At 36.8% G+C, this 24,948-nt stretch overlaps 1 protein-coding gene and 1 non-coding gene across 2 annotated transcripts; one reads left to right on the plus strand and one right to left on the minus strand.

Moving 5' to 3' along the window:
- Positions 1-6,278: 6,278 nt before the first annotated feature.
- Positions 6,279-7,881, minus strand: kcnj12a (potassium inwardly rectifying channel subfamily J member 12a). The gene has a single exon (XM_028475984.1). The coding sequence runs from the start codon at positions 7,864-7,866 to the stop codon at positions 6,634-6,636; it is 1,233 nt and encodes a 410-aa protein (XP_028331785.1). The 5' UTR covers positions 7,867-7,881; the 3' UTR covers positions 6,279-6,633.
- A 13,381-nt stretch (positions 7,882-21,262) lies between these two features.
- On the plus strand, positions 21,263-21,376 carry LOC114482060 (U5 spliceosomal RNA). Its single transcript, XR_003676309.1, has one exon. It is a non-coding gene; the product is annotated as a U5 spliceosomal RNA (small nuclear RNA).
- The last annotated feature ends 3,572 nt before the right edge of the window (positions 21,377-24,948 follow it).

The raw sequence follows: 24,948 nt of genomic DNA on the forward strand, positions 1-24,948 counted from the left end.
AAGCTATAAACATATTATAGTAATTCCATTTTATTCCTTACAATCTTCTGCCATTACAAAACCAACCACTTGTTCCTCCAGGGAGAAGTATGTATTGACTTTGCTACAACAAAACCCTCCATTCTTCCAAACACTGGAGACAGTGTTCCGGGGAAGCCTGTATCTTGGGACAGAATGATACCAGCCAGAAAGAGACCATGAAAGAGTTCTGGAATAGGACAGGTAGCGTTGGAGGAGGGGCCTCGATGATGGGGGGTATTAAGTGTTTGTAGGAATATCAGGAGAGCTAGATTGAAGATAAATATCCTCCCTTTGGAATTTCACAGAGAGAGTGCTGTGTTAGCACAGTTTTGGTGACACATTGGACTCAATCCCTGAGGAGATGAGGGTGATTTGAGTTTCAGCTCTGCTTTTCTTCTCATAACTTCACTGTGGGACACAAACTATTAACTTGACGCTTGTTTATCCATTTTTTGTCAAGAAAATTGTCCATTACCTAATGGTATTTCATGTAAAAAAAACTACATTGAGTCATCATTCTCTTTCAAAATCTCATATTCCACCACTCCCACAGTCTGGAAAATATGTACGATAGTTCATCAGTTAGGTCTTGAACTGTTTATCTTAATGTCCCATTTATTAGCAGTTTTTTTTTCTGGCTCTTTTGATGAGCTTTGACAGTAGTGTAACAATTTAGTGTTGATTGGTTGAAATCAATTGGTAGATATGTTATGAGCATACTTGTATTGAAATAGGTCTGCATTATTTGACGGTAGGAATGTTAATTTATTATATGTTATATGTTATGTTATATGAAACAAGTGTAAACGTCATACTGCTCATTTTCAGGCATAGCAACAGAATATGTTGCTTCCTTATTTGTTGCATTTTTGGTTGATTTTCTTTTTCCTTTTGGAATTGAGTAACATAACATAACATAACATAACATAACATAACATAACATAACATAACATAACATAACATAACATAACATAACATAACATAACATAACATAACATAACATATGTTATTAAGAGGGTATCATCAAGGTACAAGTAACCCAAAGCAGTATTTTTATGTTTTTTAAGTTTTAAGATGACAAGTATTTCTGTTAAGAAAAACAAATCTATTTAACAATTATTGTTACTATTTTTTTTTAAGTGTCTAAAGTTAAAATGAAATGCAATTAATTTGCAAAAGAAGGCAGATTTAAAAAAAAAAAAATAATAAAAAAATATTCCCAGCTCTCAAATTGAATAATTTTCCAGCCAATCACAAACCGAGGCAGAAAAAGAGACATGCAACAGAATATTATGAGATGGTAGATACTATAAATGTATTAAGGGATAAAAATATACCACTCTATAAGGGCAATCCTCTTTGATACCTGAAAAAGAAAGTGAGCACCGTTTTTAGATGTATGTGTGTGTGTGTGTGATGAAAGCTAATAGATCACACCAGTGGGCTTATTACACAAGATGACAAGCGTGGGCTGCAGCACAAGGCTGTTGTGTCTCTTCCATTCGAACAACAGACTATAAAAGCATGTCTCAGTCTTTGGATGCATTCCCATCACACATTTTGTACTTTTATGTCAACTCAGCGGCGCTCCGTTTCACTGTTGTGAAGTGCAGACAAAAATACATTATCTGCATCCCTTTGTGTACATCCTATTATATCAATGCTACATTGTTTGTGTTTGTATCCATTCACATAAACATGTATAGATATATAACATTATTATTACATCATACTCTAGTGTACTTTAATTGAGTGAAATATCTGACCGTACTGAATGAAATTTGAAGTAAATTGAATATGATTTGCTCTGTTACTACATTGCCCATTTGTAGCAGCATATAATGAGCTGTCATATGAATAATGGATTGTCTTTAATGTTCTCCACCCATACCACAGATCTGTTGATTGAGTGATGCACTCATAGGAACTAACTCAGAGAACTTAAAGCAGCTAAAGTGTTGCCTATAGAGGAACATAGGATTTGACACTGGGGAGCTTAATATAGACCTTTAACACAGTGAACAGTTCAGTCTACAGGCAGATTGTCTATGCATTAATTATACACAGCCTATATGGATCTGGTTGGCAGAAATCCGGACCTGGGTGCCTCCTCACCTCCCTTTTTGTCCTTTAATCGAATCCATCAGATGTTAGTAGGTGTGCTGGTTTTTAGTTTACGTAATGTGAGGAAAACAGTGAGACAAGAACCAATTTAGTCTAATCTGAAGAGAATAAAAGCAGCATGTCTTTGTCTCTAATATTATTAAGAATAAGTGTAGATTAAAATAATTAAATTAAATCCTATTATAAGATGTAGCTCGTGTTTTTGAGGTGTAATTAAATCAAAGTGAACGCTATTTGTCCTTCATAACACACTAAAGCAGACATGGCAATTGCGAACCTCAGACTCATTTGGTGCGGCCCCCTAAGTAAATGTGGACTTATTCAAATAACATAGAAGAATTTACTGAAAAATGCACTAGTCACAAAAATACCCCAAATAACTTTAAAAACACACAAAATTACTACAACAACAAAAACGCAAAATGAGAGAAAACTACACAATTTGACAACTTTTTTTTTTTTTTTTTAACGAAACAACAAAAATACAAAAAACTAAAATATATACACAAGAATGACTCCAAAATGACAACAGAAACACACATAATTACTCATAACACATAAAACTACAACAACAAACCAGGAAAATATACAAAAAAAACAAAACAGTGAGTTTAAGGGATCATGAAAAATATCAGCAATGAAACAAAAAAAATAGGAAGCCACAGTCCAATTTAACTTTATGAAAGAAAATGATTTCCTCTTTTGTCGGGTAGAAACGTGGCCTACTAACCATGACTGAGTCAGCTGTAAGCCTCAGGTTCAGATCAGCCAAGCCAACAGGCCGCCGGCCTTATTGGTTGTTTGTGTGTCAAAGTGATTAATTGATGAGCCTTCTAGAATGATTGGCCCCTGACCAGGAAGTCATCTGACTGATGTGACATGGAGCTTGATATATCATATTCTACTCCAGTTTGATTTTACACATAAAACACAACAGACAACGGACAGACTTTCAATAAAGAGAATGGAATCTTTTTTTTTTTTCATAGTTAGCTTTTTAATTTATTCATCTTTGAGTGACTTTGAATGAAAATCAGTCGTCCAGGAGACATTTTGGTGAACACAGGAAGACTTCTACAGAGGTCAAAGGCTTTTTCAGTCATCCCTTTAAGAGAAATAGCAGTTTTTACATCTGTGCAGAGAGAAACACATCTTCACCAAAGTCATTGAAAACTAAGACATGAACTAGAGTTTGCCTCTTAATAGTGAATTCATTGTATATAAAGAGATCTATCAAAACAAGTTTGTATAAAAATAATTAGCTTTGTTCAGCCTGGCTTTTTCTAAAATGTACTTGTGCTTAAATTACACTTTGAATCTTTACATAATACTACCTCTTGATTGTTTTGGAGGACATGATAAATGTAAAATAATGAACAAAATAAACTCTTTAGATTTAATTGGACTTTAAATATTCATTGAAAGAGATCCTTGCCTTGCATCAACAAAACCTTCCCAGAAGGTACCGGACATTATTACAATGTGGAGTACGAAAGAATGTTTTTAATTGTGGCTGACTACCTGCTCCAAATCCATTAAGACTCAATACTAATATAAAATGTAGACTAATTGTTATTCAATGATTCTTAACATGGTTTAGGCCGGGGTCAGCGGCACCAGAACATGTGCAATGGCCATCAACCAACCCTAGCTGTAACCTATTTATTAAAGAAACAGATTGAAATACAGTATGTTTAATAGTTGACCTTGACATCAATGTGTCAGTAGTGTAATGGAAACAATGGTTGACTTGCAATGTTGTCACATGACATGGTCAGATCAGTGAGAAAATGATTGACATGGCTGTTTTGATAAGAAAAATGGGGGGAGCCTTTTTTTTTTTAATGCAATTAAATCTGAAACAACTATGTTTACAACGAGTAAACTTAACATTTTATAATATAATGTTTTGAGTGATTCGTAGGACTTTTTACATACCATTTCTTTAAGTGCAATAAAAAAATCTAAAAGTCTATAGTTTTGTTTACCGTGGTGCCTAATTCGATGACAATAAAGTTTTTTTTTTTTTTTCTTTACAAAAACAAATGACAGTGGATGAAGAAACAGATACGTTTTCACTGTTCATTATGACATCAGGTTGTGCAATTGAAAGACTACGATATATTTGTTCCCTCATCCTTTGATTTGTGCTTTAATTCAACGCTTATGTTTTATGTTTATGACCAATCCCACTGGCGCTAATGTCAAACTAGCATAACGTTGTGACATGTGCCTCTATTACCAAACATAATAGTTTATGTTCACCACTCATGATTGATCATAAAGAAGCAATGCCCAAAGACTTACTGCACTGACACTTGTTTTTTTTGCTACGCACCCATATATCCTGTGTTTAAAGAATGTGCTTTATGTTTTATTGCTCTCATTCAGGCATTTTTCAGAACGTTTTCCATCATATAAGTACATCGCTGAAATAGTAGTTTGCAAATGCAAAAAAATTACAAAAAAAAGGGGGGAAAAGTATCAGTCTAAATATTCGTAACCCTTTCACACCGAGGTGGGCTGTGTTCGTAACAATAGACAAGTTGATTAACTCATGCAATAAGCTGAACTGCTATGGAGGTAGATTTGTGTCTATATTATTCAATCAAAAATAAAGTTGCTTGAACCAAAAAATCTATATAAAAAAACAAAACTTAACTTTGCATCTAAATAATATTTGACACCCAAAAAAATTGCATTCCAACTCTTTTTCTTTGATTGAAAATGCTTTTTTATTGAAAATACTTTTGATTGAAGCAAAGAAAAATGTTGGGCTTGATTAATAAAGACACAAATGTCCTACCCATTAAAATATGGCCCAAATACTAAAAATATTCCTTCAATCGGAACAATTATTTTCAATCAAATAACAATTCACTTTTGAATCCAATAAAAAAAGGTTTCAAATGTATTTTATTGATTTATTTATTGAACTATTGAACTTTTGAATAAATATTAAAAACACAAATCTACCTCCATACTGGGCTAGTTACTGTGAGTCTTTTAGACATCCCGAACAATGTGAACGTGTGAGTCTTTTAGAGACATCTGCCCTTCCATTTTATTTTCATTAAACTTTTTAGATTTTACATTAACTTATGTGAACATCACCCTTACAATTTTCTTTGGTCAAGCATAAATAGCAAAAAAAAAGTTATTATTTGAAAACGACATTGGGTTTTCTCTGTTAAACAACATGTGGGAAACAGGTGGATCTGAAAAAAGTGACTATAGGTGCAACTAGAGTGGTGTGGTATTTTAGCGCTAACACGATGCTAACTGATGACAGTGGCTGCTTTTCAAAAATAATCCCATTAGCTGTGAGGATGAGGATATCAACAATATTCTAATTGATTAGAAAGACAATGAAGATGATGGTGATGGTGACAGAGTAGGTTTACTGTTTTCAGCTCTGTGAAACTCAACAAAGGAACCATTGGGTGGATTCAATTATTTTTCAGGTCTTTAAAAGTTATGGTTACTCATGAGGAATGTCAGCTTGATAAACAACTGCTATGCATAGATGGACTTTGAAAGTGAAGTAATTATGTGGTCGATCTAGTCTTCATTGGAAATGGGAAGAACGTCTAAAGTTATGGCAAATTGTTGAATTTTAACAAATTTCATTAGATATATTTCAAAAATAAATATTTACTTGAAAGTGCATTTTGTTGGTAATCAATTATTATTTTTTTTTTTTTTACTTATTTCCGTAAAGTTATTTGAACTATTTCATAAACTGTCTGTAGCTTTGCTTGGCTCTTTTAGTAGCGTATTGTCAAGAAGTTACATTCATTTTCATTTATCATTATTTGGTAACAAATCAATTCAGTGATGAATTGCATTCAGCTTGTGTTCAACACATTGTTCACACTGCTCAACGTGTTAAGTAATTAAATGTATGCTCCCTAGTTTAGATATTGGGACTTTCTTACAGCTTGTGGTTACATGCTGTAGCAAGGCTCAATTCATCTGAATGACAATGAGCATGAATGTTCAATGTGACACTGATCAGCAGGTCCAATAGAAGTTCTTGAAATAAATATTGTTACTTTACCATCTGTGGCCAAAAATAAGTAGTGAGAGTAATTCTCATTTTAAAGAAGTGTTTTTGGAAACTGGTACTGCACGCAAAAAACATAAACTAAGAAAAGTATATACAGCAAGGATTTGTTTATAATGAGTTCCCAGGATACCTTTTTGGAACTCGTTATTATTGTTAAAAACACTCTTAACTCAAAATATGTGATAAAAAGATTCAAGTTTCCATGAAGGAAAAAGGTCTTTCTCTAGCCTTTTCCTTGATTGTAGACATTCCTCACAGCTGTGCAGTCATTCCTTTCCATTATGTCCCTTTTGTGGTTACCCAATTGGGTTTTCCACTATTTCACAGTAGTCAGCTTGTCCTATGGCACTTTGCATTGTTCTGCATTTTTACCCTTGAATAATGTTGATTGCATTTGATCACTAGTCGTTGGGTAGAGGTCAAATTTCTGATTCTCTACGATATGACCTCTGGTCCAGAGCCCGATTGGGCTGTAAGCGTTCAAATTCATGCCGACTGTTTCGGTCCGGACTGAGGTTTGCCAGCGCCCTGCTCCCACCACCGACATCCTCCTCCTCATCATCGCGACTCAGGAAGGCCAGCTCATTTTCATAGCAGAAGGAGTTAGAGCTTGGGACAAGGTACTTGTTCTCCACCATGTCCTTGGCACTGCAGCGGGGAGTGGACGGCACCTCATATGTTTTGTGAAAGTGAGAATAATCCACCTTGTACACATTCTTCTCTTCAAACAAGACTGGCTCAAACCGGTGACCCCAAAGTATCTCAGAGGCCAGATAGGAGCTGCGAGCCTGTGTGGTCATGGCAGTTGCTTCAACCATCCCCTCCAAGATGACAACAATCTCAAAGTCTGCAGTCTCCAAGTCTTGTTTGCTGATCCCAAAAAGGGGGCTTTCCTCATCTATCTCATGGAGAATTGTTATTGGTGACACCAAGAAAATCCTGTCCAAACCTTTGTCAAAACCCACGTTGATGTCTATTTGGTCTAGAGGAATGTATTCCCCCTCATCAGTTATTCGAGGTTTGATGAGCTGCGCTCTTACGTGGGCCTCTACAATGTGACTCTTGCGAAGATTTCCAATCCTCCACATGAGACAAAGCTTTCCATCCCGCATGGCAATGACAGCATTGTGGCTAAACAACAGGGTTTGTGCTCGCTTCTTCGGTCTTGCCATCTTGGCCATGATGGCGCCAATCATAAAGCAGTCAATAATGCAGCCTACAATGGACTGGAAGACCACCATAAAGACAGCCACTGGGCACTCCTCAGTCACGCAACGATAGCCATACCCTATGGTAGATTGTGTTTCAATGGAGAATAGAAAGGCAGCCACAAATCCATTCACTTGAAGGACACATGGTGTGAAGTTGTCATCTCCAGCTGGATTATCCAAATCTCCATGTAGAAGAGCAATGACCCAGAAGGCTAAACCAAAGGTCAGCCAGGAGACAACAAACACGAGTGTGAAGACTACTAGCATCCACCGCCAGCGAATATCTACACATGTAGTAAAGATGTCGGCCATGTAGCGCTGCGACTTGTCGTCCATATTGGCAAATTGCACATTGCACTGGCCGTTCTTTTTGACAAAGCGGTTGCGGCACTTCCGGCGTGTGTGGATCTTGCCATTGCCGAAGCCGTTCATGCCATGCATAGTAGTGAGTCGAAGGCCTTCTTCCTCAGATGACACAATGCTGTAGCGGTTGATCCTTCCCACACTCATGCTCCTGATGGTGACTCAAGTCACTCAGAGTTGCAATGTGTGATCAAGGCCCCTTCACAGCTTGATCACTTGCTAGGCTGCATTTTAACAAGTCATCGAAGGAGCTGGGTTGGACCTTCCAGCACTTTTCCAATGTCTGTAGAGACAGTGAAGAAAGGATATATAATGGTAAAATAACACAATCAACCAAAGACATATACATTTGAGAAGTACTAACAGTTTATTGTACCAGCTTGTTTACCAAATTCCCTTAAAGACGGACAATTAAAAGGTTTTTGGTTAGATTGCTTTAGTATTAGGGTTCTTCTTCATGAACAAATTTGAGTTTTTAGGCATTTTTTTGTTGAATCCAGAGTTCCTCAGTCAGTGTGTACATTGCCTATTATAAAATCCACTCAAAATTAAGAGCAGTATTCATTAATAATCATAACTGACCTATAATAATATTTAATGAGAATTTATCTAGTTGCAAAATGTTGTAGCTGGATGGATTTTTTTTTTTGTTAGGACAAATTCTAAATAGAATAATGTTTCTTTTGGGAACAAAATAATTGTCCTCAAAAACAAAATCACTGCAAATACCTAATTTCTCCATTTGCTCCTTAGCCCTGCATAAATCTATCATCTGCTGTTGATTACTTGTGGACAATTATTTATAGCTGATTAATATTTAATATTTATTGTGATAATTCATATTTCACCTTGTATAAAAGGAAATAAAATGGTGTACATCTAGGACAGTTGTTGTGCCTTGCTGCCCTTTTTCTTGCTATTTTGCTCTTTTAAGACATCACGACTCAAAATCCAATTGGCCCTGGCTGAAGGGTCCTTGAGTCTTTTGATATCAGCTGCGTGAGTGCAGAGCTGGCCTCACAGCACATCCACTTCTGGCACGTGGCCTTTTCCTGTGATTTTCTCTAAAAAAGAGGTTGGCAGTGGAGACAAACTTAATGAACCTCTACCAGATATTTACTCTTATTCAACAATTTCATTGGTTGTTTTCAAGTTATTATATAGCCACATAAAGGTGTTGACTGGAAAGGCAATCTCATGTTAATATTTAGCCAGTCTTTCTTGTATTTTTAGTTTGTCCCATGCTGTCCAGTCATCACACATCCAACGGACAAGCTGTGGTCCTCTATTTGTTCCTCTATACAGCTTAATATGGCCTTTGCCTATTCTGTACATTACTTCAGATATGTTGAGGATGTCATGCAGCTAAATAGGACCAGAATCAGGATCAACTGAACTCGAGAACACGTGGACGAGGGTGGGGGGGTCTAGGGGAAGGGGGGTGCGGGCGGGGTCCAGAGCGGACAAGTGGAAATGATTGCCAGCCACTGGGGGGCCAACGCGTGTAGCCTCTTGTGGGCTCTTTACCTGCCATCCCTGTAGCTTGGAGGAGGGAGGCAACCAATGATTATTAGTCGGATTAAAAAACTTTAGCACCAACCTAAGCAGTGCTATATCTCAAAGTTTTAAGGGGAAATAAACATAGTATATATTCTTCTGTCCATTTAATCACTTTCTCCATCAGCCTATAGGCAACCTGGTTGTTGCATGCTGAGCTTTAGGGTCACAGAGTTCTGCCCTGGGGAGCTGGATCATGGCCCCTGTGGATGCAGACAGCTTTTATCGCCTGGCCACATCAGTCGTGTGTCTAGTTTGGCTCTAAAGACTTAACAGCTCACTCATGTGTGCCTTAAAATCTCAGGGGCCGCACCGTCTGCTGCGCTCTTACACCAGTTTCCCACTCACTCACACTTCTTCAGGTGAAGGGTATTTTTCATGCAAAAAGCAGATTACCTCATTCACCCACCTGCCTTTAGAAATTAAAATATGTCTCATTAAGCTTTAGACAATATTTTACATATGTTAAAACAAAAGCCACGGTTGCACTGATATGTGAATCACACCTGCCTGGTTAACAAAAGGTTCATGTAGGCTTCCAAACACAAAAAGTAATCTTTGTATTAGAATATTCAAATGTATAATATGAAAGCTTACAGGGAACAGCTGTTTGGCTGTCATATGTGGTTATTAGATTCCCTCCACACCAAAAAATGAATAAATTGATTGCATTATCTGGAAGTGCCGGTGTCCATAGTAGTTCAACACACTACAATGGTAGGTGCGTCAGGTGTCAAGTCAAATCTCAGTATAAACTTTGTTCATGATTCTTTAGATTGGCACAAAAAGCTCCAGTAGTTTGGACACTTTTATTCTTCCTGTGTTTATTAGTCAGGATGGCGTCTCATTCTGCACATTTGAGGACTTTTTATTCAAAAAAAAAAGTCATGCATCAACTATGTATTAAACTAGACTATGAAAGCAATACAGACAGTCTTAAATGCTTTACTGCATCGCATTTGTTCTGCTTACATGTTCTGGAGGGGCAAACAGGAACACCGAGGTAGATGTGACGCTTTCAGCTGATTAAGATGAATTGAATAAATCATTTGGATGTGCAAAAAATAATTAAAGGCTCCTGGGAGGAACAATGAAGAGTGGTAGAGGAGGGTACTTCATCTGGAGATAAATGAGCAGGAAACTGAGCTAGTGAAGAACAGCTATCCCAGCCCACCTCTCAAGGCCATTGTGAAGGAAGAGCCGAGTCTCAGGTGTCATTGTATTTTCCTATAGCTCACAGTGCAGAACCCATCGCTTCTCAAGTGACCTGGGAGTATTTTCCTATAGAAAGTAACACCAGGCCAGTAGGGACGGATGACGTCTGTCTGCAAGTCTCTAGACAAATATGTTTTTTTGACATCTTGGTTTTGTTTTGTTGTTTTTGTGTTAGAGGCTTGGTTGAGGGCATTAAACCATAGATAATATTTGACTTTGCATTTAGATCATCCTCTGTTTCAATATAATACCTCTATAAGTGGTTATATAGACCGAATACACCTCAGTCGAGGAGCCAAGGATTGCAATTCAGTTCAATATTTCTCCAGCTGCACCTGTAGCTGTTCTACAGTTCAAACACCCGGTCCCTCTGATTGATCATTCCTACAATTGAGCTCCTCTTTGGACCTTTTTGATCTTTGTTTGTGAGTGTTTTAGCTATTTATTAATAATTTTACTTATTTGTACCTAATTACAAAGACTGAACCAGCTGCATGAAACCTGAACTCTGTAAATTCAAATCAAAGTTGCACCTAACATTGTGCATCATCAAATTATGCTTAAGATAAATACACTGGTGTCGGGTATTTGGATTTTTGCTGAGCTTAATATCTCTTTCGAACAATAAAACAGAATCAAAGTGAGCTCAGCTGAAAAGAAACACAGGCTGAGGTCATTGAAATGTCGGGCAACATTGCATAATCTCATCACTCTCTTTTGTATCTCGCACATCAGTGAATTCTTTACACACGCACTGACAGCGAGTGCAACACCTGAAGTAACACATTTAACCATTAATACCTGCTCGTGTGTGCGCTCTACTCCCAGTATACTGAGCCTTTTGTTTAGGGTTAAAGCTATGAACAAATGTAGTACAGTACTGGCATTTATCAACATTGTGTGAGCTCATTCAATCAGTGTCAGTGTCTGAAACAGTTTTGTCGTGTATGATGCTGATTCAGCCAGCTTGCATATTGTAACAAGCATTAAAACATTCACTAACTTGAAACGTTATATATGCAAATAAATGCAGATTTCTTCCCATTTACATGAAATTTTCATATAAAAGTTACATTTTTGCTTGAAAACATGCTGCTTAACTTGTTTATGTAATCTTAACTTGTTTATGTACTGTCGCCATGCTTTCACCATTAGGTCTACATGTAGGTGCTCATTGTTTTTCTTTACTTTTGGTATTATATTTGAATTCCTTTGATTTTAAAAGGATTTTTTCGTACCAATTTGTGATATTAAATTAAACTTTTTGGTAACTTTTAAACACGAAAATCATTAACACTTATTATTACTCTTTGTAGCTACTCAGAGGCCTTTTCATAAAGTTCAACCTAAAGTGCCACTATAGTTCTTTAATAAAGTTTAAGAATAATTTCCTACATTCACCAATAAAAAGTCAGCCCAACTACAGTTTTTGGTTTGTTTGTATTAGTCAGTTCGTAAGTCACTCAGCCTGTGTAAGACTCTTCGTAATTAAGTTCCTCAGGATATACTGTATATGTTAAACTCTATGAAGAAGACAATTACTTCTTTTAAGAATTTTACAAAACTATAATCAGATGACATTTAAGAGAGACTGGTTTTAGAATCATCTCACCTGTTGCACCCCACACTGCAGAATTTAAAGGTGGTATTGTCTTTTTTTTTTTAACCAAACTGAAGCATTCTCCGCATCCACCTGCACGGCTGCTCCGTCTTTGGGTTAGTCCAACAGAGGACAAAACCACGCCATCATCTTCAGCAAAAGGTTGAGGGTTTCTTTGAATTTCTTTGTCTTCATGCTCTCTCTCTTCTCTGGGCTTTAGTGAGCTCAGATGGAAAGCAGTCGCTGAACTGGTGGAATCAGACCAGAGCCAACCAACTGGCTGGACGTGCAACGAAAGGTCCAAAAGAGTCAACAAGAGCTATCCAAAAGAAAACTCAGGTGATATCTCCATCTTCTCAGGGTTTTTCCTTCAAACTGTCTCCTGCTCATCCTTTAGTTTTGAACATTTATCACACACCGAAGCCTTTCTTTAGATTTCCTGTACTACCGGTACTTTTTCATCGTCACGCTTTTACAGTCTGGTCTTGCTGCTCTGCAACTCTCTCACACACAGTTTTGTCTCCATCCCTCTGACTGTTTGGTCCTTGCTCACCCGCCTCTCTCTCTCTCTCTCTCTCCCTCACTCTCTCTCTCTCTCCCTCACTCCTGTGGTGTCACTGAAGCTGACACTTACAGCCTTGCTCCCCTTGTCCCTCTCAGTTTTTCCTCCCTCCTCCTTTCCTCTTGTGTCTCCCTCCCACATCATGGCACCACCAGTTGACAGCAACTTGATGCACAGATAAAACATATCATTCAGAAAAAAGCAAGCACACAATCAAAGCCAGTGGCAAGAAAATATACAAATTTGTTTGAGAATAAATCTAAAAATTGGTTGTTGTTTTTTAAATGCAATGATTAAAACTTGGACAAAAAGATCTATTTGCAGCAATTATTCAATCAGAGAAGGAAAAACTAGCCAGAATTGGGTCCGTGGTGAAGCGATGTCTGACACTTTATTAAATTGAGTTGTTGAGTTGATGTAGCACAGCTAACACTGCATATAACAGGAAAATAACACTACGTTTGTCTCAATGTGACACTATCTCTGCTGTAACAGCATCTCCACTTCTTTTAGAAACTGTTGGCTTTTTCCGACAACGACGGCGTTGACTATTGCACAGACAGCTCAAAAGTGTGACATTATCTTCAGAATGGAGTGCCGGCTCATTTATTCGCATGTCTTTTCAGAGAGCCAATCATCAGTCAAATGCTAAAAGAGATGAAAATTAGTATGGGAGGGTTTGAAGGAGTGAGAAGTTTCTAAATACAGCCATACTGGCTCAGCCCCAGCTTCACCAATGATTCATCAGCTTAGGAAACCTTTCTCTCTCTCCCTCTCTTTCTTTCTTTCTTTCTTTCTTTCTTTCTTTCTTTCTTTCTTTCTTTCTTTCTTTCTCTCTCTCTCTCTTTTTCAGCTTCTGATTTCAGACTTCAACGGGTGATTTTTACAAAAGCCTGTGTGTGATCATCACCAGGCTATTGTGTTTGCCTCACGACGTCAACTAATGGAGCCCCAGGCGTTCATTTAAGGCGTCTCAATCTGTGTCTGCAACAGGTACTGTACTGGGTTCCTGCATAATGTAAGGCTTCAACCTGATGGTGCTGCAAGCAAGGAGAACAGTAGATCACAAGGATCGTACATCGAGACTCGAAACCCCATTATGTAACCGTGCCATAATCACAGGTGGCTGCTCACATATCCTTTCCATGTCTGTGTATGAGAGGGTTGGCCTCCCAGAGAGATGACCAAGTGGGATTCACGGCTGCTTCCATGGCTACAGGTATAACACATTCTCACTATTTTCAGAACTAAACAAGGCACGCGAAGAAGAAAAAAAAAGAGCAAGAATTAAAAACAAATTTGCTGATTAAAAAAAAAAAAAAAAAAAGAACCTACCACATCTAAAAGTTGTGGTTACACTAAGCAACTAAACAGCAAACAGAAGTGACATAACACTGCAACAAGTGTACAACTTTCCGAGCATGGCTGTGTTTACTGAAAAAAACATACTTCTAAATGTTTATGTAAAGGATTGTCAGTAACAAATAAGGCTGACATTAGTAAGTCAGTAAGTAAGTAAGTCATTTATTCATAAAGGGCTTTTTGCTGTACAGAGCAGTGGAGAAATTAATACAAGTGCAACATCATAATAGAATAATAAAACATGGGTGCATATACATCGTAGGAGCAGCATCATAAAAGGATAATAAAAATTTAAATCCAGTTAACTAAAAGCTTTTCTGAAAAGCGAAGTCTTCAACAATTTCTTAAAAGTGTCCACAAAGTTCAGCTCCCTGAGAGACTGGTGAGGGTTATTCCAGAGTCTGGGGGCCACAGCCTGGAACGCCAGGTCTCCTCGGGTTTTATATTTAGTTTTTGGGATCTTTAGGAGACCCTGACCTGAAGACTGCACAAGCAGACATCACACGTTGTAAATCCTACAATTTAAAAACGTTTTCTTTTCTTTTTTGGCCATTATAGAGAGAACTAAATGAGTCTTTGGAAATATTTTGTGCATGGATAATACAACAAAACACTCAGTCATCCTAAACACAGAGCATGAACCTTTCGAGGTGAAGCCTGAGACTAAAATTGGCCGTGAGACGTGAGAAGTGACGTACGCAGGTACTAAAACCAGCTGAGCAGAGGAAGTGAGGAAGATGATGTATCTGCGTTAGTGTGATCACTCTATTCCTGCCTTTTGCATACAGCAAGGTGATTATTCAAAAGAGGCCTAAGATTACTTAATTTTTAATTTATTTTTTAAATTACCATACTTCGAGTGACAATGATTGTGAACTTATGTTTCTAAAAGACACGGCACACTGTTTGATCTCTCTGTTCTCAGAACAATTTCAAAAAAATAAGGTAGAAAGGAGGTTCATTGAGTATATAAACCCTAAATGTATTTAAATCACTAAGTTTCCACTTTTTGCCGCCACTAAACATGCAAGACTTTTTAGACCTATTTGGACCATTCACCCTTTAGCATGTTCAGCTACTACATTCAACCCATTTCAACCTTATTACTAATGTTCAGCTAATGCTCGGTTAGTGCTATTGCTAGGCGAATGCTATTGCTAGGCGAATGCTAAGGGAATGCTAATGCTAATGCTATGCTATGCTATGCTATTGCAGTGCGACATGGGCCAGCACCTGCATCCTCACTTGCATTTTCTTCAGGAAAAGCAAATATTGTAGTAACATTTATCGTTACTCTTTTCTACCTTTGTAAGCGTTTGTTTCTCTTTTGTGTCTATAAACAAGAAAGTGATGGAAACTGCCTTTTAAATAGGATTAGTGGAGTAGTTAAAGGTAAATTACTTGTAAACTTTACAAATGTGAATCATTTAAAAGGCAACATTTGAATGAAGTTGAATTCATTCATTTTTTTTCATTCATAAAATGACCATAATGTATTTTTTTTGTTGTTGCTGAAATGATAGAAACTGTAAGAATGTCTTTTTCTGTGGCGATTGATGGTGGTTGTATGTATGTATCAATGCACTTTGCATTTGTCCCCTTTAATCCCATTTGTTTCTAATTACTAACATTTGATACAATGTTATCTGATTATATCCTCTGATAACTATAGCGATCATCACTTTTAAAATCAAATGCTACAAGATGTTTTACTTCATGGTGTTACTTCATCTGCTTTTTCCTATGACTGAAGTCACTCATTAGTTACTCACTTTCCAGCAGCAGTTCATTATCTAATGCCCTGTGTGGTGATGTGGTGGGGGTGCCTGTTGAGTGTCCATGGCTTAATGTGTCCTCACCTTGACAGCACGCCGAGAAAAGCTCCTGTCTGCCATTTCACCGATACCCCCAGGGTGAGATATTAATCGGCTCAGGATCCAGTGTCTTTCGGCTGACCTTGACCCCTGCCTCCGCACACTGGACACACCCACTACTGAGCTAATGCTTTCACTTTTATGCAGGCATGTAAATATACACTTAAACATCATCGTTCCTCCAGTTGTAGGTGTAGAATGTGGACTTACATGCATGCAAAGAATAGTAGCTTCAAGAATCCAATGGTATTTAGTATTTAGATGATCTTACATAAGCTAAAACATGCAAGATGCACGAATATGACTTCATTTTTCCTTATTATTATTATTATTATCATTAGCAATGCAAGCATATCAAAGGTGCAAATATAAAAAATTTAAAAATCATCAAATGTTAAGCAGATTTAACAGCGTTGAGACGGCAGGGAACCTTTAGAATTTCAAATTGACAAACATGTTTCTGATGAAGCAAGGAGATGCTAAATGAGTCTTATTTCTTTAGATGACCTGTGATCCTTTGATTTGTGCGTTTTTTTACGCATTGATTAAAAAGCTTTGTGTAATTCTCCCAAAAGGCTTCTGCTCATAGAATTCTACTTGTTCAACTAGACCAACGTCTAGACCGAAGCCACAGAAATAATAGTAGATCCCAGAGAAAAGCATGGAACTGTTCAAAAAGCTCAAACTCCTGTAGCTCATTATGATGATGTAGGGCAGATTTATAGAGTATAAAGGTGTGATCTGATGCACTACTGAACTGCCTGATTCAGTTCACTTTGTGCTGTATTTGTCTTTAGCCATCCCCCAGAAACAGCTGTTCCCAGAAAGTGACCATTGCAGAAAAACTTTTGGACCTCAGCTACCTTACAGTCTCCCCTCATAATAGCCTCGCACTTTGACCCTCAATCATCAACCATCTTTTTGAAAGTATTTGGTGAAATTGTTTATTTACCAATTACATATGGTGGTAAAATCCTACTAAAAGCACACGCACAGTGTGTTTTACTGGTGCACAACGATTCACAAGCAAACTCAGTGTGGTTTACAAACACAAAACATAGTTTACAAACGCAGTGTTTTTTGTTATGCTATTGCTAGGTTAATGTTAATGATATTGCTAGGTTAATTTTAATGCTATTGATAGGTTAATGCTTGGTTCATGTTAATGCTAAGCAAATGCTATTGCTACGTTCATGTTAATGCTATTGCTAGGTTTATGCTTGGTTCATGTTAATGCTAGGCTAATGCTATTGCTACGTTAATGTTAATGCTATTGCTAGGTCTATATTAATGCTATTGCTAGGTTAATGCTTGGTTCATGTTAATGCTAGGCTAATGCTATTGCTACGTTAATGTTAATGCTATTGCTAGGTCTATATTAATGCTATTGCTAGGTTAATGTTAATGCTAGGCTAATGCTATTGCTACATTAATGTTAATGCTATTGCTACATTAATGTTAATGCTATTGCTACATTAATGTTAATGCTATTGCTAGGTTAATGCTTGGTTAATGTTAATGCTTGGCTAATGCTATCGCTACATTAATGTTAATGCTTGGCTAATGCTATCGCTACGTTAATGTTAATGCTATTGCTACGTTAATGTTAATGCTATTGCTAGGTTAATGTTAATACTAAGTCAATAATAATGCTAGGCTAATGCTAATGCAAGGCTAATGCTATTGCTATGCTTATGTTGATGTTGATGCTAGGTTAATGCCATTGCTAGGTTATTGCTATTGCTAGGCTAATGCTAATGCTAGCTAATGCCAACGATAAGCTAATGCAGTGCGACGCGGGCCAGCACCTGCATCCTCACTTGCATTTTCTTCAGGAAATGCTAATATTCTAGTTATTATTAAATAATTAAATAATAAATATTATTGCTCAACAGGATAGGTAAAATTCACTGCTACATTGTATATGACATTACATTATTATGTTTTTTAAGTGCAGGAGTAGGGGGTACATGTCTGAAGGGGTACGGGACTGTGATCAGTTTGGGAAACACTGCTGTACATCATTGAAAGTCTGACCACTTTTCTTTTTTGTTCATCACCTAAACATGTATTTGGCAAGTTTGCAAAGATGGCAACGTGTGTGTGTGTGTGTGTGTGTGTGTGTGTGTGTGTGTGTGTGTGTGTGTGTGTGTGTGTGTGTGTGTGTGTGTGTGTGTGTGTGTGTGTGTGTGTAAAGTGCCAATGCAAACAAGTAAACGTGAATATATGGCAAACTTCATCTTTGATTTTTCATGTGTTTTGGATGTAAACTCTTCTTTTAACAATAGATGACTGTATGCCTCACACGTAGAATCAATGCTTGTCCTCACATTTGTCTCTGTAGTCGGACACACATCTGTGCGTGAACTTGGATCATTTACTGAGCTTCTCTCATGATGCCATATATGTGCACACAGGAGAATATGTGCATGAATTGCTATTTTTAGCAGGTCTGGCTCCCTGGGAGCTCATCCTCCATCTGTCGATTTCACACAGCCAAGCCCTAATTTTACCCTAAATTTACCAGGAGATGACCCTTTTTCTCAGTGCCATCATAGACTCCTGTCGCTAGGCCATTTCTCATAGCTTTCTCACTCACAGGGCCCACTCTACTCTACTCTCTCGCTCTCTCTCTCTTCCTCACCAACACACATTTATGAGGACCTATCTTTACACCCAATGTGCTCTTTCACACACTCAGGCACAGTCACTTTTAACACCTACACACTCATCACTAATGCCGCTAGAATAGACACAAGAAATTGCAAAAAAAAAAAGGCTTTTTAGAGGCAGTGATATCATTTGATCACTGAAATGTCATGCAACAAAGAGAGTTGGACAAATGGTAAGAAGCATGTTTTTGGTACAATATCACTGGTATGTTGGGATACTGGAAAATGGGCCTCTGGGTTTTGGAAAATGAATTCCCAAGCATATGGGAGGTTTCATGCAGGCATATGGTGAGATGCTGCTTACCCTGTTGTCTTAAGGCATTCTTGGAGAATGTGATGAGATTCCATTCATATATTCTGAGTATGAAGCTCTGCTTTCTATATGGGAGCATGAGGTTAGATATGCCAAGGCCACACATTGCATCCATGCCATTTTTTTCCTGTAGAATATTTCTGTTTTTTTTTTTTTTTAATTCATAATCATTAAAGTACAGGACAAGCTACCAGTACTTGTGTGTTTATGTCCCTCAGTTCCTCAATAAGACTACCATTAGCAACAGCTGCATTAGTAAACATGCATTTAAATCTATGTTCTCCAAAAAAAAAAAAAAAAAAAAGAATGTCAAGTTGAAAAATACTCTTCCTTTTGTAAAGACAAACTACTTTTATTTGTACATTCCCAATTAGATTTCACATTTTGAATGGGTGTGAGTGAGGGTTTCGCTTTCAAACGTTAAATTCATGTTAAGAATATAAGATCAGCTAGATACAAAACTAAAGAGGCTTAATCATGTATGGTTATAATAAAAAAGATTTCAATTCATGTTGTATTTTTATATTTTCATGTATATCATGCCTAAAATAATTCTGGTAATGCTATAACTTTCATTCTCTACATTGCATGCTGTTAGGAATAATTTCTTATATGTATTAGAAAAACAATCTGTAACAAGTCTCACCATCAAAATAGATCAATAATTTAATAACAATAAAAATTGAAAAAATGATCACTTCTGTGAAAAGTGCCAGTCAGTTTGAATGCATTGTGATTTTTCTCATGAACTTCTATACCTACCAAAACAATTTCCTAATATTGTGCAAATGACCTGACATTAAAACTGTTTCTGATTTGTTTTAGATAAAGATCAAGGGAACCCATGCTTAATCTAAACAATTTTAGATACACTAAACCTCGGAGTAAATGAAACTCCTGAGTGAACTGTTGACTCAATGTACAATTCAACTTTGTCATTCCCAGCTGTGCGGGCGTGGGGCTCTCTGTGCTGTGTTCACTGTTGCATGATGGGAGCTGATGGCTGGATAACTGCAGTGTCAGTGCGTCAGCTTTATTCTCTGCTGAGGCTTTATACTAATTCACTGCATCCGATCCCACAGCACGGCCCTCAATGGCCCCGCTCACAGGCTCCAGAGGCCAAACATTTCTCCCATTGTTCCCTCCAGAGAGGCTGGATTTACCAAGGATGACTATGGGAGAGGATGATGTTCAACAATCCCCCCTCACCGATACCTCTATGGTCAAAAAAAAAAAAAACTGATGGGTGCTTGTGTGTAAGTATCTGTATACATTAATGTGGATTGGAATCACTTGAACTGTTTTCACCAGTTTGCTTAAAAAGAAAAAAAAGAGAGAGATATTTGAATCCCAATGAGTGTTTGCCTATAGCTAAATAAACAAAAGTGATTAAATCCTTGCCCTTGATCAGTGCTTTTTTTTTTTTTTTTTTTTTTTTTTAAGTGCTTTAGTTAATTTTAGGTTGAATATTGAGAACAGTTTTGTGTGTTAAAGTCATGAAGAACAGTTGAAAAAAAAAAAAAAAAAAAAAATCTCACCCAAAATAAATCTTTGGTTGAGAACGGTAAAGCAAACTTTAGATGATGAAAAAATAAAATTAAAAATTGGAGATAACGTGCAAAAAATGAATAAAATCTACTCTTAAAATAGACACGACACAATTATATAACTGCATCAAAAGATGTGTGACAAAAAGCCACATACCCTCTTTATTTATCCCCGATTTCCTATTATGCATTTCTTTTGCTTTTCCCCTTTTCTTTCTGTTTTGTATGCAGGTTTGTGTGTGTGTGTGTGTGTGCGTGTATGTGTGTGTTTTCTTGACTTATTTAATGATTTTTTTTATTTTAAATACAGTGTACTCTAGATGAAAGTTGTCTATCACAATGATTATTTAGTTCATTATTGCAATAAAGTATTAAAAAAAAGAAACAAACAAAGAGGAGAGGCTTCTCCCACAACTTAAATCATGAAGTAGGACATTTTCTTCAAAATCCTCCGTTAAAATCCTTGTAAACGTGTATGAGGCAGTAGTTATTGTTGCGTCGTGTTTTTACAGTGACGCCAAACGAAGACGAGCAGTGATTGGTCTTTTAAGGAAACAACCCGGAAGTGCCGAGAACCCGCCTACTCCTGTGTTCGCCTAACTTTAGAAAATAAAGACACTAAACAAAGTAATTTAGACGTGAGCCTTACATGTTTTGATTGTGCGGATCAAGATTAAAGTACACATGTAATTACTGAGTCCGTAAGATTAACTGTTAGTGACATGTATGTGTGGGAGAATGACGTCCTCTGAGGTCCTACTCCTACTTCAGTACACTCATGTTTCTCTTCAGATCGTATAAATCTTTCGCCTTTTACTAAAGATTTCCGTGGGGAGGAACAACATGAGTCTTTATTAATTTTTTGATGCCCTGCCAACGCGGGGCTTCCTGTGACTGTCAAAATAAAACTCTGCATCTATGAATAGATTGTGCTTTAACGTAAGTAGTCGTGGATACGACTTGTGTGTTTAGAGCATGTTTAATTTACTGACTTTATATTGCATAACGATGTCGTAAATAGATTACCATTACGTACACATTCGTGGGTCACACTGAGAGAATGTGGTTTAAATTTATAAGCAAAAACACGTCATATTATGAGAATAAAGTCCTACTGTCACACACAAAAACAGTCAGAATACTACAATGGAAGAAATCGTAATATTACTTAAATAAAGTCAGAATTTATATCAAAGAAGTCCGAAATGTATGAAAAATAAGTCATAATGTAGGCGATTTATGTGATAATAACAGTACAAAAATAAAATCATAATTTAATAACAAATGTACAGAAAATAATAAGGTGTTTATCTTCACCGTAAGTGCTTTTCCTTACATTTTTACACAAAAAAATAAATCTTAAAATGACATTTTTTGGGTCACACTGAGAGAATAATGTTTAATTTCACAAGGAAAAACACGTCATATTATGAGAATAAAGTCCTACTATCACACACAACAAAGTCAGAATACTACAATGAAAAAGTTGTAATATTACAAGAATAAAGTCAGAATATTTGATTTAAAGAACTCCAAAATCTATAAGAAAAAAAGTCATAATGTTAGGAGATTTATGTGATAATTTTCTGATAATAAAGTCATGATTTAATAGAAAATGTACAGAAAGAAAAAAATAAGGTGTTTATCTTCACCGTAAGTGCTTTTTCTTACATTTTTACACCAAAAAAAAAATCTTAAAATGCATTTTTGGGTCACACTAGGAGAATAATGTTTAATTTTACAAGGAAAAACACGTCATATAAGAATAAAATCCTACCTTGACAAGACAAAAAAGGTCAGAATACTACAAGGACAAAAGTAGTAATACTACGAGAATAAAGTCAGAATATTTATATCATAGAAGTCCGAAATGTATGAAAAAAGTCATAATGTTGGGAGATTTAAGTAATAATTTACTGATAACGAGGTAATAACAGTACAAGAATTAAATCATAATTTAGGAACAAATGTATAGACAAAAATAAGGTGTTTTTCTTCACCTTAAGTGCTTTTCCTTACATTTTTACAGGAAAAATCTGTGCAAAATAAATTCTAGATCAACCCATACCCATGGCCCCCATCCTTAGTTTCATTTTTAAAAGCTGTAATACAAACTGCTCTATATGTAGAGTCAATGTCCCTCATTGCTAAACATCACAATAAGCTTAGTTTTAACCTCTCAGACTCCATGGGCTGTACATTCAAAGTGAGTCTTCAGCGCTGAGGCACTGTTACATATGTAATGTTGCCTTTTAGTGCATTTAATCATGTACATCCCAGCACTGTGCACTTATAACACTATCCAGCTCAGGAGGCACTGGGATGAGAAGCTCCCATTACACCAGTGAGCCTCTTGAGTGAGTCCTACTGTCACCATTAGGTTCAGACCCCACAGCACCACGAAGGGAGAGGTGCCAACGGACAGCCACCACTCTATTCCATTACACCGTCATTAACCCCACAGTCCACCAGTCGGAGAGGTTAGACACAGTGGACAGTGGACACCCCCCCCCCACCCCCCACCCCCCAGAAGTTTGGTCCCACCTGTAACTTCATCTGATCTAAACCCTTAGCAAAAAGCAGTTTATTCAAGTGTGCTACAAGTATACTTATTTTACACTAAAACTGAGGTAGTATACATAAAGTGTACTTTTGATATACTATATTTTATATATTTAAGACAAGTATAGTGAAGTATACGTAGCTTATACTGAAAAGTATAAAGAATAGTCTAAAACTAAGTACATTAATACTTAGACTTACACTTGTACTTTAACAATAAAGCTTATACTTGTACTACAAGTATACTTATACTAAAACTGAGGCAGTATACTTGAAGTTTACTTTATATATACTATATTTTATATACTCAATAAAAGTATAGTGAAGTATACTTAGATTATACTGAAAAGTATATAAAGAATAGTCTACATTAATACTTACACTTATACTTTAATACTAAACCTTACACTCATTCTTAGTTCATAAAAGTATACTCTAAGTATACTTTAATAAGCTAAAATGTGGAGTAGAAGTATATACCTAGAATACTACTAGTATATAGATGAGTATACTTGAATGTGTACTTTTGTAAACCTAAAATGACCTTATAAAGTATACTTAAAGTATACTTTTTTTAAATGTAAAATGTTCCAATTCATTCCGAATAAGTATTAAATTAGTATACACTACAAGTACATGGTCCATTGTATACTTGGTATACTTATACTATATGTTTCTTACATGTTTCTTTGCTTGTTTATTACATTCAAGACATTAAAACACATTTCTTTCATTTTCCTCCAATGAAAATAACTGTTCTGAACTACTTTGCAGACAGGTCGTGTCTCCCTATAAATAGCAAATGAATTATAGACACTTTTGTGAATGATATTTACATTAGCATGTGAAATGATATCATTTGTGTCCATTGGTGCCCTTTAATAAAGTGCCTGTACAGCGTTTGTTGTCACTTGCTGCAGCGTGAGACAAATCTAAGAAGCTTTTTGTTGTCATTTAGCAGCAATCAGTGACCACTCAGCTGTGCAGCAGCGTGATGGTGGACCACTGTCCTCCTTTTGGATCCCTGGACAAGGTGTTTGTTTGTGTTTGTTCTTGTACTCTCCCGTAGGGATCAGAGAGTGCTCTGTGCTTTCATAGACCTCAGCAGGCGACCATCAGGCCAAGTGATGAGCGAGAGGCGGAGTCTCCACACGCACTGGTTTAGATCCTCAAAGTCAATGAAATGTGCAAAACTCACAATCGAGAACGTCGCCATGGCTGCCAGCCACAGGTGAACGTAACGGATGAGTAATGGCAGCCTCGCTCGGTGGCTACAGTAGTAGCTTACCACCACTAAGTGTGGAGTGAAACATGAATGCCATCTTTGAGTCACCAAAATAAGTCACAATGTCAATCCACTGCATTATTAATAATAAAGTGAAATTGCCATACGTCACATCATAGCCGACCAACCAGATTAAACGTAACGCACCTCACCAAAACAACACCTTTTTTAATTCATAGGTGTTATTATATTTGAAAAACAATTGTACATTTTGACCAATCTTGTATTTTATACACATGCGTTTGTGGAAAACAAATGCAGTTCCAACTGTGCAAGATTTGGTGTCTTTATTTTTAATTTTATACATGAGATGTTTACTGTATGCAAGGGAACCGTGGCAACGATTTATTACCAACAATAAACGTGAAGGGTGAAATTAACTCGTAACTTTTACATTGAGTACTGTTTAATTCAGCTACTTTTTACTCGTACTTGAGTACAATTCCAATCAAGTAACAGTACTTCTACGTGAGTATAGGATATATCAGTACTCTTTACACCTCTGCTGCCAGCCTGATACACTGGCAGAGGAAGGAGGTAGTTGAGCGTATCACACCAAGAAAAATGTGTAAATATACAAACTTAATGATGTTATATGCATTTTATCTAAC

Source organism: Gouania willdenowi, chromosome 19 (assembly GCF_900634775.1).
Source record: "Gouania willdenowi chromosome 19, fGouWil2.1, whole genome shotgun sequence".
Lineage (NCBI taxonomy): Eukaryota > Metazoa > Chordata > Actinopteri > Blenniiformes > Gobiesocidae > Gouania > Gouania willdenowi.

Excerpts from the sequence above, each read along its gene's own strand:
- kcnj12a (XM_028475984.1), bottom strand. The coding sequence starts at position 7,866 with ATGCATGGCATGAACGGCTTCGGCAATGGCAAGATCCACACACGCCGG.